The sequence below is a fragment of the Nerophis ophidion genome, linkage group LG08, assembly GCF_033978795.1.
Source record: "Nerophis ophidion isolate RoL-2023_Sa linkage group LG08, RoL_Noph_v1.0, whole genome shotgun sequence".
Classification (NCBI taxonomy): domain Eukaryota; kingdom Metazoa; phylum Chordata; class Actinopteri; order Syngnathiformes; family Syngnathidae; genus Nerophis; species Nerophis ophidion.
Genome location: NC_084618.1, coordinates 36,666,467 through 36,679,160, shown reverse-complemented (window position 1 = coordinate 36,679,160; position 12,694 = coordinate 36,666,467). Strand labels below are relative to the sequence as shown.

At 40.1% G+C, this 12,694-nt stretch overlaps 1 protein-coding gene across 2 annotated transcripts in view; it reads left to right on the top strand.

The window, feature by feature from the left end:
- The first annotated feature begins 869 nt into the window (after window positions 1-869).
- The window catches only part of pard6gb (par-6 family cell polarity regulator gamma b), a 72,887-nt gene continuing 61,062 nt past the window's right edge, over window positions 870-12,694 (top strand). For both annotated transcript variants that reach the window (XM_061908460.1, XM_061908459.1), the window contains exon 1: window positions 870-1,211. In XM_061908460.1, the coding sequence (XP_061764444.1) occupies window positions 1,155-1,211 (57 nt within the window). In that variant the 5' untranslated portion in view covers window positions 870-1,154. The remainder of the gene's footprint in view (window positions 1,212-12,694) is intronic.

The following is a 12,694-nucleotide window of genomic DNA, read 5'->3' as shown; positions in this document are numbered from 1 at the left end:
AGGATTCGAAGGGAAACATTGTTTTTAGCTCCCCGTTGGAATAAGGCTGTAACATTATAACATGTGGAAAAAGAAAGAACACCAACATAACAGTGATGATTAAAAACATTAAACAACAACAAGTAAACAAATCACAGTTATTATCACTCATCATTTTTATTGCCATCATAGACATTAATAAAAAACAATAATAATGTCACAGTGGCTTCTCATGAGTTTGTCAACACATGTACCACACGGGAAAAAAAAAGTCATCATTTATCCATTCATTCGTTCATTTCATAATTAATAGGGCATTTATACTGATTTTGATCATGGTATACAAAATACAATCACAAAATCATTCAATAACATTTTTCAAGTATCGGTATTAATAAGTCGCCACCTCATCACAGATAGACAACTATCACACACTAGTGACCATTTAGTGTTGCCAACCTATGCCCAGGTGCATGTCTTTGGAGGTGGGAGGGAACCCACGCCCACGACCTTGAAAAGGACAAGCGGTGGAAAACGGATGGATGGATAATTATTAATGTTGGCAATACCCCTAGTTAATGGAATAAAGTTAAACAGTTGAGAGAAGCTCAGAGAATATCTTTCTGCGAATGTTGCCCCTAGCGGACGTAGAATTGGTGCACCTGATGCTTCTTCAGGATCTCGTGGGATTCGGCCATTCACCCGATACTAGTAACCAATAAATATTGTCCTAATATTTTTAATAGCCAAATTACTACACTATAATAAGATATTGAATAACTTGTTAAATGTGTTGCATTTATAAAAGCAGACTTTCTCTGTGTACCCTCTTAATTTTGATTGTACAATGCAAATGAACCAGCCCCCATAAAGGCATCACGGGCTCCCATTTTTTTTAAGTGCGCTGATGTCATTTTCAAAACTTAACCAACCCTCCAAAACTCCACACCGCTGAGTTCCTCTCCGTCTTGTAACCTGGAAACTATCCATTTTCTGAAAGGCGGAGGACATTAACAATACAAATAATTTTGGGAGGCGAACTCGTAAAATCAAGGAATCTAAATCGTCTTTATTGGAAGGACTTAACTGCTGAGAACCTCACCGACTGGAGCCCATTTTTTCGAGGGCATTATTTTTTCTTCTTTTTTTGTTTGTTTTAAAGCTCAATTCCCAGAATGAACCGGAGCTTTAACCGACCGCAACCCCTGCAAAACGTGGAGGTGAAAAGCAAGGTGGGTGCGATGTTGCGTTTAATGTGCACGTAGATAGAATAGTAATGCACACATGGTCGTGTGTAGTGTGTATTTGAACGCACCATTATCCACATTCATATTATGTTGCGATTTAAATAGAAACCCACACAATGACAGTGGGATTTGACAGAAAACATGTCAAGAAGTGGACGATTTTGCTCAATTTGTTGCAGTCCGGTGCTGATTCCTCACCCCCTTGTTGTTTTGCTTCAATGCCAGAGACTGACAGTGCACATTTGTCAGTAAAATGTCTCAAACCAACCACACCACGTACGCGCCGCTGAACTCCATTCGGAGGCTTTTAAACGTCTATTTGCTGAGGCTGAAATGTAATATAAGTTAGAAATTAATCTTTGTCCATTCACAAATCCGACATGTTTAAACGGTATTTAATGACGTAGTAGTTGCAATCAATATTTTCAGTGGTTTTGGGACACTTCTTCACACAATTTTGGTGGCGTTAAAAAAATGGAGCCTCGAAAAAGCAGCAATTGTCATTCAGGTGGTGTCAAAAATGATTTCGACATCACGTCACCTGCAGCTGACTCACTGCCATTCAACGTCGCAGTTGCATTTTTTGGGGTTTAGTTAGATGTACTGAAGGATACCTGCGAAATGAGTCAACCTTGTGGACCGTCTTCATTCCAGTCCATTTTAAGAACTGTAGTTTTCTCAATGTTCTAGAACAGGGGTTCTCAAACTGTGGTATGTGTACCACTAGTGGTACGGCGAGTGCATCTTGTGGTACGCCAAAAAACATTACTCGATTTAAAGGGGAACATTATCACCATTTCAGAAGGGTTAAAACCAATAAAAATCAGTTCCCAGTGGCTTATTTTATTTTTCAAAGTTTTTTTCTAAATTTCACCCGTCCCGGAATATCCCTAAAAAAAGCTTTGAAGTGCCTGATTTTCGCTATCTGCGAAGCCACTGTCCGTTTCCCTGTGACGTCACATAGCGTTGCCAATACAAACAAATGGTGGATAGCACAGCAAGATATAGCGACATTAGCTCGGATTCAGACTTGGATTTCAGCGGTTTAAGCGATTCAACAGATTACGCATGTATTGAAACGGATGGTTGGAGTGTGGAGGCAGATAGCGAAAATGAAATTGAAGAAGAAACTGAAGCTATTGAGCGAATAGCTATTGACGCTATTCGGCCATGTTTGCCTTAGCATCGCCGGTAAAATGTGCAGACCAACGATCGGAAGTTTCGCATCTTGTGACACTGGAGCAACTTAAATCCGTCGATTGGTAATTGTTTGTTTGGCATTAAATGTGGATGGAGGGAAAGGCTAGATGAAAATACAGCTACAAATTTACATACAGTTAGCCTAACTAGCATGTTAGCATCGATTAGCATGCCGTGCTAAGCGATGCACACTCCACGTAAGACAACTTGAATCCGTCCCTGGTCGTGTTGTTACACCCTGCGACAACACACCGACGAAGCATGATGTCTCCAAGGTACCGGAAAACAGTCGAAAAAACGGAAAATAACAGAGCTGATTTGACTTGCTGCGTGTAATGTGGCGGAGAAAGTGGCGTTGACTACATAGGTGACGTCACGTTCTGACGTCATCGCTCCAAGAGCGATAAATAGAAAGGCATTTAATTTGCCAAAATTCACCCATTTAGAGTTCGGAAATCGGTTAAAAAAATATATGGTCTTTTTTTCTGCAACATCAAGGTATATATTGACGCTTACATAGGTCCGGTGATAATGTTCCCCTTTAATTCTCGTCTCACAAGCATTATGAGAGACATAACAATGGATTTTATTTTTTTATGTATTTAAATTTTTAAATAATGTGATCAAAAGCTTGCTTACAATGGAGCCTATGGGAGCAGCACAATTCCGCCGATAAAGCCCTTAAAAAAATTCTCACACTGTTTTTTCGATTATGGTCATTCTTCATTTAAATGGGAATATACGAGCATCCTGGAAGCACGGTAGCCCAGGGGTTAGGACGTGTGCCTCACAATACGAAGGTCCTGGGTTCGTTCTGAGTGGAGTTTGCATCTTCTCCTCATGACTGTGTGGGTTCCTTCCGGGAAGTCCGGCTTTCTCCCACCTTCAAAAAAGACATGCACCTCGGGATAGGTTGATTGGCAACACTAAATTGTTTGACTGTGAGTGTGTTGGCCCTGTGATGAGGTGGCAACTTGTCCAGGGTGTAACCCTCCTTCCACCCGAATGCAGCTGAGATAGACTCCAGCACCCCCGTGACCCTGAAAGGGTCAAGCGGTAAAAAATGGATGGATGGATACCAGCATCCTAATGACAGCAGACCTTGTACAGTAAGTTAGGTTGTTATGTTTGTTGGCTCTCATGAAGTGTGCAGTGAGTAATAACCAATGATGAACAAAAAAAACTAACTTAGTGCATTTTTTAAATTAATAGGCTCCAGCACCCCCCGTGATCCCAAAATGGACAAGCGGTAGTAAATGGATGATAGATGGAATATTTTGATAATTGTCAGCATACAAGGCACACACATATGTTTAAAATTATGAAAATACGTAGATATTAGTTGTTATGATAAAAGTGCCCGTAATCACATTACATTATGTCATGTATATACATCTTCAATGGAGTTATTTGGATGTTTATTGAAGGGCTTTAGAGGCGTAATTGTCCTGCTCCCATTGTAAGCAAGCTTTTGATCGCATTATTTAAAAATTAGAATGCATAAAAAAATCTCCGTTATGTCTCCCATGATGATTGTGAGACAAGAATTAGAAAAAAAAAAAGTGGAAATGAAGAATGACCATAAACCTCACGAAGAAACAGTGTGAGACTGGGGGGCGGGAATCGAATGTCTTTTGGTGTCTTTCTCGCCATTTCCTTGCCCAAAATAGCTGTCGAAGTGTACCAACTTGTCGAATTACCTCTTCGCACTTTTTTGTCCTGGTGAGATGCATGATTTATTCTCTAGACTAAAGTTACAGGGAGCAAGGAAGCGGGAAAGCAACAGACCACCCCACCCGATGATGTAAACACAGTAGTGATCACAGCGGCGCTATACAGTGGGGCAAAAAAGTATTTTTTCAGCCACCGATTGTGCAAGTTCTCCCACTTAAATGATGACAGAGGTCTGTAATTTTCATCATAGGTACACTTCAACTGTGAGAGACAGAATGTGAAAAAAAAAATCCAGAAATTCACATTGTAAGAATTTTAAAGAATGTATTTGTAAATTATGGTGGAAAATTAGTATTTGGTCAACCATTCAAAGCTCTCACTGATGGAAGGAGGTTTTGGCTCAAAATCTCACGATACATGGCCCCATTAATTATTTCCTTAACACGTATCAATCGTCCTGTCCCCTTAGCAGAAAAACAGCCCCAAAGCATGATCTTTCCACCCCCATGCTTCACAGTAGGTATGGTGTTCTTGGGATGCAACTCAGTATTCTTCTTCCTCCAAAGACGACGAGTTGAGTTTATACCAAAATGGATACATGGATGATACAGCAGAGGATTGGGAGAATGTCATGTGGTCAGATGAAACCAAAATAGAACTTTTTGGGGCTGTTTTTCTGCTAAGGGGACAGGACGATTGATCCGTGTTAAGGAAAGAATGAAAGATTTTGAGCCAAAACCTCCTTCCATCAGTGAGAGCTTTGAATGGTTGACCAAATACTAATTTTCCGCCATAATTTACCAATACATTCTTTAAAATTCCTACAATGTGAATTTCTGGATTTTTTTTTCACATTCTGTCTCTCACAGTTGAAGTGTACCTATGATGAAAATTACAGACCTCTGTCATCATTTTAAGTGGGAGAACTTGCACAATCGGTGGCTGACTAAATACTTTTTTTCCCCACTGTATATATTTTGTTTGCTTTAGAGCTTTTAATAACAATATCACTAATAATTGGTTAATATTCGAGTCACAAATTGTAAAAGGAGCTATTTTGGTGCATTTTGAATGGTTATTTTTTGGGGATTTTATGGGTGAAATAGAGGACCCCCATCTTAAATATACTTGTTAAATAAAACCAATGTTTTGTTTTTAATGAACATGCAGGCCTCCTATGCTACTGTATTTGAATGTTGGTTTTTATGATTTTACTTGGAGAGCCTGAGGCGGTAACCTGGTGAAACAAGTTTGAGAACCACTGTTCTAGAAATCTTAAGTATGATAATATGAAGGTACTGTGGATGACAAGCGTATTTGGGAGGACTTGTTAGAGGCGTGTAGTTTTACTCACTTTTAAACTTTTATCATGAAACTAAGTGGGTTTGTTTAGGGGGGGATGTTGACTCCAGTCCCTCAAGTTTGATTTAGGTAGATTATGATTTCCAAACAAGTGTCCTTGTTGTAACCTACAGATCAAGTATTTTTGAGTGCAGGATTTCCCAAAGTGGAATCTTGGTTTCTCCCTGGGGTCCAAATGTATTAAATGGTTGCAGGTTTTAATAGAATTAAGTTTACATTTTGATTAATCACAGTAAATCACTATCTTGTATACCGTATTTTTCGGAGTATAAATCGCTCCGGAGTATACGTCGCACCGGCCGAAAATGCATAATAAAGAAGGAAAAAACATATATACGTCACACTGGAGTATAAGTCACATTTTTGGGGGAAATTTATTTGATACAATTCAACACCCAGAAGAGACATTTGAAAGGCAATTTAAAATAAACAAATAATAGTGAACAACAGGCTGGATAAGTGTACGTTATCCATCCATCCATTTCCTACCGCTTATTCCCTTTTTTGGGGTCGCGGGGGGCACTGGCGCCTATCTCGGCTACAATCGGGCGGAAGGCGGTGTAGACCCTGGACAAGTCGCCAACTCATCACAGGGCCAACACAGATAGACAGACAACATTCACACTCACATTCACACACTAGGGACCATTTAGTGTTTCCAATCAACCTATCCCCAGGTGCATGTCTTTGGAGTGTACGTTATATGACGCATAAATAACCAACAGAGAACGTGCCTGGTATGTTAACGTAACATATTATGGTAAGAGTCATTTAAATAACTATAACATATAGAACATGCTATAAGTTTATGATGAAATCTTCTTCCTCGATGTCGCTTCTAAACAACTCTACCAACTCCAAAGGTATGCGCCGCTTCCTCTTGTCGTTTTCTGCTGCAAATTTCACTACGTCCAGCTTGTAATCTGCAGTACATGATTTCCTTTTCAGTGCCATTTTTTTTTTTTCAGCCCTTCTCAGTTTTTATAAGTTACCGCCAACGATGAAATCACCCATTTTAATAGCTACGGCAGTAGCATATAGCAGTTAGCATTCCATGACCCCCAAAGCACTTCTGCCATGACCCTCCCCCGTCGAATTCTTATTGATTGACGTGTGTGGGACGATTGCTGATGTGTGTGTGATGATTGCTGACATTTTCTTCGTCTCTTCCGCGAATGAGATAAATAATATTATTTAATATTTTACGGTAATGTGTTAATAATTTTAAACATAAGTAGCTCCGGAGTATATGTCGCACCCCCTGCCAAACTATGAAAAAAAACTGCGACTAATAATCCGAAAAATATGGTAATTTAAATTAACTTAAAAAAAAAGACCCAAACATTTGGACACAACTTCGGGCTGAGCCGATAAAACGATATCACTAAATCTTGTGATAGACACATAATCTATCAATAAAAAAAAAGTTTGATGAAACATTATACATGTACGGTATACCGGTATTAGTAAAGTACCGCGATACTAATGAATCCAAAAAGTACCGGCATGTTCGGCAAAGCACAATCACGGAGTACTTACAAACACTCAAAGTGTGTAGACAGAAAAGGGAAATTAGACGCATTTTGGCTTTAAAACTAAAGGTGAAGCTATAACACTAAAACGCTGCTCTGCAAGAAGGTGCTTCAAAACATGGCTAGCTAATTAATATTGTTATGCCGCTGTACTGTTATTGTCTGATTATAGTTGTTGTAAAAATTGTTATTATTAAATTATATTGAAAAGTTGAAGTATCAGCATTGATATGCCCGATACTGCCCCTGCAGTACCCACATTTGTAGTATCGCCTAAAACTAATGTAAAGTATCCAAACAGAAGACTAAGTGTTTATTACTTTTTAACATAAGTGTAGAGAGAGCCATTTTGCAACTGTAAGTACCCGATTAGTAGCAGTTATTGAGCAACTGGATTAATAATAGTTTTGAGTAAATATTACACAACACAGTATGTTGTCGCATACGACAGCAGCCAAACTAGGAACCTTTGTAACCCGTTATTAAATACTTCTATTATCCCAAAAATATATACCAAAAAATATTGTGGTATATATCGTTATAGCAGGAGGCTGCAATATGTGTCGCGATATAGATTTTAGGCCGTATCGCCCATCCCTACCGCTGAGTTAGTTTGTAACAACACCAAAAAGTAGGTGCTTTGTAAAGTTTAATACATGTCGATGGAACCATGTTACAGCAGAATGTGACCAAATATAAACAAGTATATTAATAAGCATCTAGAAATATGATATATAACTGTTGCTGTGTCAGCTTTGTCACTGTCTGTAAGACATGTTAGAGTGGGCAAATCAATCCATAAATTTGGTGGTGTGTAGTATCAGTATATGCTCGATACCAGCGTGATTGGGTTGATTTATTTATTATTATTTTTTTTTTCTTCTCAAAAAATAGTTTTGTCTTTGTTAATATTTACAAACTCACGGAATAATTCCCTGGACACAGGAGGACTTTGGAAAACCCAAATGTTTAAAATCAGAATCAGAATAGTTTTATTGCCATTGTTTGAGAACGGGTTCACAAATTAGGAATTTTTCTTGGTGCAATCGTGCAACATAAAACACATAACACAGACTAGGTAATAAAAAGAGAAGTAGATTGTAGTTTTTGATTTTATTTTACTTATTATAAATAAATGATAAATGGGTTGTACTTGTATAGCGCTTTTCTACCTTCAAGGTACTCAAAGCGCTTTGACACTACTTCCACATTTACCCATTCACACACACTGATGGAGGGAGCTGCCATGCAAGGCGCCAACCAGCACCCATCAGGAGCAAGGGTGAAGTGTCTTGCTCAGGACACAACGGACGTGACGAGGTTGGTACTAGGTGGGATTTGAACCAGGGACACTCGGGTTGCGCACGGCCACTCTCCCACTGCACCACGCCGTCCCATTATGCACTACTTTGTTTTGCCCAAACACTTGTATGCCAAAAGAGAGACTAGGGAACCAGTTTAAATATTGAGTTGATAATGTTAACCCTTGGTTATCCCCTAAATGTGGTGAATGTTAAAGTCCCAAAAGGATTTCAGCCATATGTCTTAAATGTAAGCAATATATATATTTTTTCTTTACTTTCAACGCTTAAATTTGTTCTATCCATAGATATAAAGTATTTAAATTTTATGTTTGATGCATTTTTTGTGAACAAAAACTCATTTTTTTTTATGGGAGAAAAAAATAGAAGATTAAAATAAAATAAAAATAAAAATCGGTCTTAGCCTGGGCTCCGGAGAGGGGGTGCAGACTTAGGCCAAGGGAAAAAAACAACTCATAGCCATAGTACACATCCCTCTTACATGTGTGTAAGAGGGAAACATCAAACATCAAAGAACACAGAGGACATTAAAGCAGCAGATACAACCAGACACTTCTACATACAGCTATGAATAAAAAGTAAAAGAAACATATCCCCTGTGGTGGCCTCTGCGGTGTTCCACGCCATCGTCCGCTGGGGTGGAGGGAGCATGGCCAGAGACAGGAGCAGACCCAACAAAGCAACCAAGACAGCCGACTCCACTCTCGGCCAGTGTCCAGTCCGCATGGATGAGCGAGGATACGTCCAAGGTGACTGAGGTGTCTGACACCTGCTCACCCAGCCAAGACAACGCGAAGTCTGTCCGTCCCAGCGCTCACTGCTAGCTCCGCAGTCCTGTCCCCTCATCCGCATCTCCTCCAGTCTCTCCAAACCGACTCTGGTGTAGCAGAGACCCAGCAGCTGGTCTCCATGGCCAAAAGGCTCCCGGGAGGCATACGCACAAAAATGTTTCTTTTGTATGATTTGTTTAAATTAATTAACGTTGATGAAAACCTTTTTCCAAAACACAATATAGAATGTAAGATGTAACAGGATAATGCATACATTCAAAATTTGTTTTCAAAACTCTTACAAAAAAGTGAGACCCCAAAAATTGACTGTGGGACCCCATTTTTATTACTTGATGGGTCCAACATTTTGAAAATTCCAAGCGCCAACACTGATGGAGTGTTGGTGTGTGCAAAACAGCAGCGGGCTGTGGCCTGCGGGTTAGTTCCAATACTAATCAAATATAATTCCGGGGGCTATAGATAATTAATTTTCGGACCTTGACTTTGACACCCGTGGTCTAATATGAATATTTGAGTGGCCGTGCGCAACCCGGGGTACCCTGGTTCAATCCCCCCTATTACCAACCTCGTCATGTCCGTTGTGTCCTGAGCAAGACACTTCACCCTTGCTCCTGATGGGTGCTGGTTAGCGCCTTGCATGGCAGCTCCCTCCATCAGTTTGTGAATGTGTGTGTGAATGGGTGAACGTGGAAGTAGTGTCAAAGCGCTTTGAGTACCTTGAAGGTAGAAAAGCGCTATACAAGTACAACCCATTTATTATTTATTTGGTACTCTGGTGCTATCTAGTGCTTTAAGGGTTCAAATTACACTTCTATAGGACTTACACATTATTTAAAGAAAAATGCTTGGTTTATTCCAGTTTTCCTTGAAAATGCCTTGTAAATTAACAGGTTTGCAGTATATTGAAAAATGGCCACTACTAAGGTAGTCAATGTGGGGAAAAACGGTTCCGGGGAACTAGGGATGATGTTTGAAAACCGGTTCTCCCGATGCTTCGATAAGAAAAGAACCGATTCCATGAATTCTAATCCCCTTTGAGAACTGGTTCTCGTTATCGAAGCCACTGTACCGTATTTTCGCGACCAAAGGGTGCACCGTATTAAAAGGCGCCATGTGAGTTACGGGTGCTATTTCTGTGTTAAACGCATGAATAAGTCGTTAAAATATACGCTATCATGCATGGACGCTGTTTTTAAAAAGGCAGCAGGAGCAAAGCTGAGTTCGGTTGTACTTTATTGAAGTATTTATCAATGTACTCACATTATTTTTTTGGATCAATCCTCATCCACAAATCCATCAAAGTCCTCATCTTCTGTGTCCGAAATGAACAGCCGAGCAAGTTTTCCATCAAACACGCCAGATTCCCTCTCCTCATTTTCAAAGTCAGTCTCGTTGTCCATTAGCATAGCAAGCCAGTACAACAGTAAAAGCTGACTTCTCTTGCCCCGTTGTGCGTATATTTGTATTGAACCGTTTCGGTACGGGGGTTCCGGTTCGGTTTGGATGTGTACTGTACGAGTTTCCACACGAACATATGAAGTAGCCGCGTAAGCTAAAGTCTTAACAAGCTGCTCCGCTCCGTTTTGCCTCAGTCTCCTACACAGCACTCAGCATTGTCCCACCCACACAACCATCTTATTGGTTACATACATATATAGCGGTAACACCAATCAGCGGTGCGTATTCAGAGCGCATGTAGTAAGCGCTTCAGCGTCGAGCAGATAGGTGTTTAGCAGGTGAGCAGCGGACTCTCCCCAAATTATAATAAACACCTCCCAGTCAACGTGCTAGATGACGTTCTAGAAACAAACTGCAGCTCAGCTCGCTCGCAGTCCTGGCTTGAGGTAAAAGTTAATTAACTTTTAGCGTAACGTTAGCTCATTTTGCGGTGTGTGTGCGTGCGTGCGCTAGTGATATAATAATGTAAGTGCATCATTAAGCCTACATGAACTCCAGGGTGTTCAGGGATGAATAGTGTCTCCTATTGCTATTGTGCAATTTTTTCAGCTATAGTTAAATTAATTAGTAATGTTGCAGTCTAGTTTGAATGGCAGGGTCCTTGCTATCACATGTTGATAAAAATATAACATTTACATAATAAAAATCCACTACAGGCTTCCCAAATGCTGTAATAAATTAAGCATGATGAGTTGACTTGAAACTGTTTAATCTTGCACTTTTTAAATGTAAAAGAAAAGTTTTGTCATTTTATTTAATCAGAGCAACAATTTGAGGCAGTTTAATGTTGTTTAACGTGGGCAGAATTATAATAGTGTTCCCAATGTTAAAAGGATAAAGCCATTGTTTACAAATTTGGTAAATAAATAACCAAAAAATGTATATGTTGTTGGTTTTTTACTGTACCAAAAATGAACCAAACCGTGACCTCTTAACCGAGGTACGTACCAAACCGAAATTTTTGTGTACCGTTACACCCCTAACAACACCCTATCTGGATTCGATAAGAGATCCGATATGAATTGGTTCGATAAGAGGATTCGATAATGACATCGACATAGATAATTTCTTAAAGAATATCATCCCTACAGGTAACTCCAGTGTATACTCACGCAATAGCTTGTGCTGAAAATAACTTTGCAAAGAACGGACAATGCAAATGGTGAGATTAATTCCTTTACAACTCCTTTGGACATAACCTTTTTAAAATGAACATTTCGGTGCACAATGTCACCTTCAAAAACATTAAAAAAAAGACTCCCAAAGGTCCCAGGTCTCCCAAAGGGTTAAACTGTCTATAGCACTCACCAGTGGTGGGACCAATTCATTGTTTTGCAAGTCATAAATAAGTAAGTCTCAAGTCTTTGCCCTCAAGTCCTGAGTCAAGACAGGCAAGTCCAGAGTCAAGTCCAAAATCAAGACTGGAAAGTCTCTCAAGTCTAGTCCCAAGTCCTGCATTTTGAGTTTTGAATAGAATTGAAAGTACTTTATTGATCCCTGGGGGAAATTCAGCACCACAGTTCGCTCACAATAGACAACAATAATAATAAATAATATATAAAATATATTGTATATATAATATATGAATAATATAAATCCATCCATCCATCCATTTTCTACCGCTTATTCCCTTTTGGGGGCGCTGGCGCCTATCTCAGCTACAATCGGGCGGAAGGCGGTGTACACTCTGGACAAGCCGCCACCTTATCGCAGGGCCAATATCCATCCATCCATTTTCTACCGCTTATTCCCTTTCGGGGTCGCGGGGGGCGCTGGTGCCTATCTCAGCTACAATCGGGCGGAAGGCGGGGTACACCCTGGACAAGTCGCCACCTCATCGCAGGGCCAATATATTCTACATATATTCTACATTTAAGTGCAGTCAAGGGACATATGCATTATACAGTCTGATGGCTGTCGGTATGAAGGACCTCCTGTGTCGTTCCGTGTTGCATTTTGGGAGTCTGAGCCTTCCACTGAAGGTACTCATTGGGTGGGAGGTGATGTCCATAATGGCTAGGAGTTTTGCTAGACTTCTCCTCTCTGACACCATCACCAGAGAGTCCAGCTCCACTCCCACCACGTTACTGGCCTTCTCTACCAACTTGAAGGCCAGTAACGTGGTGAGT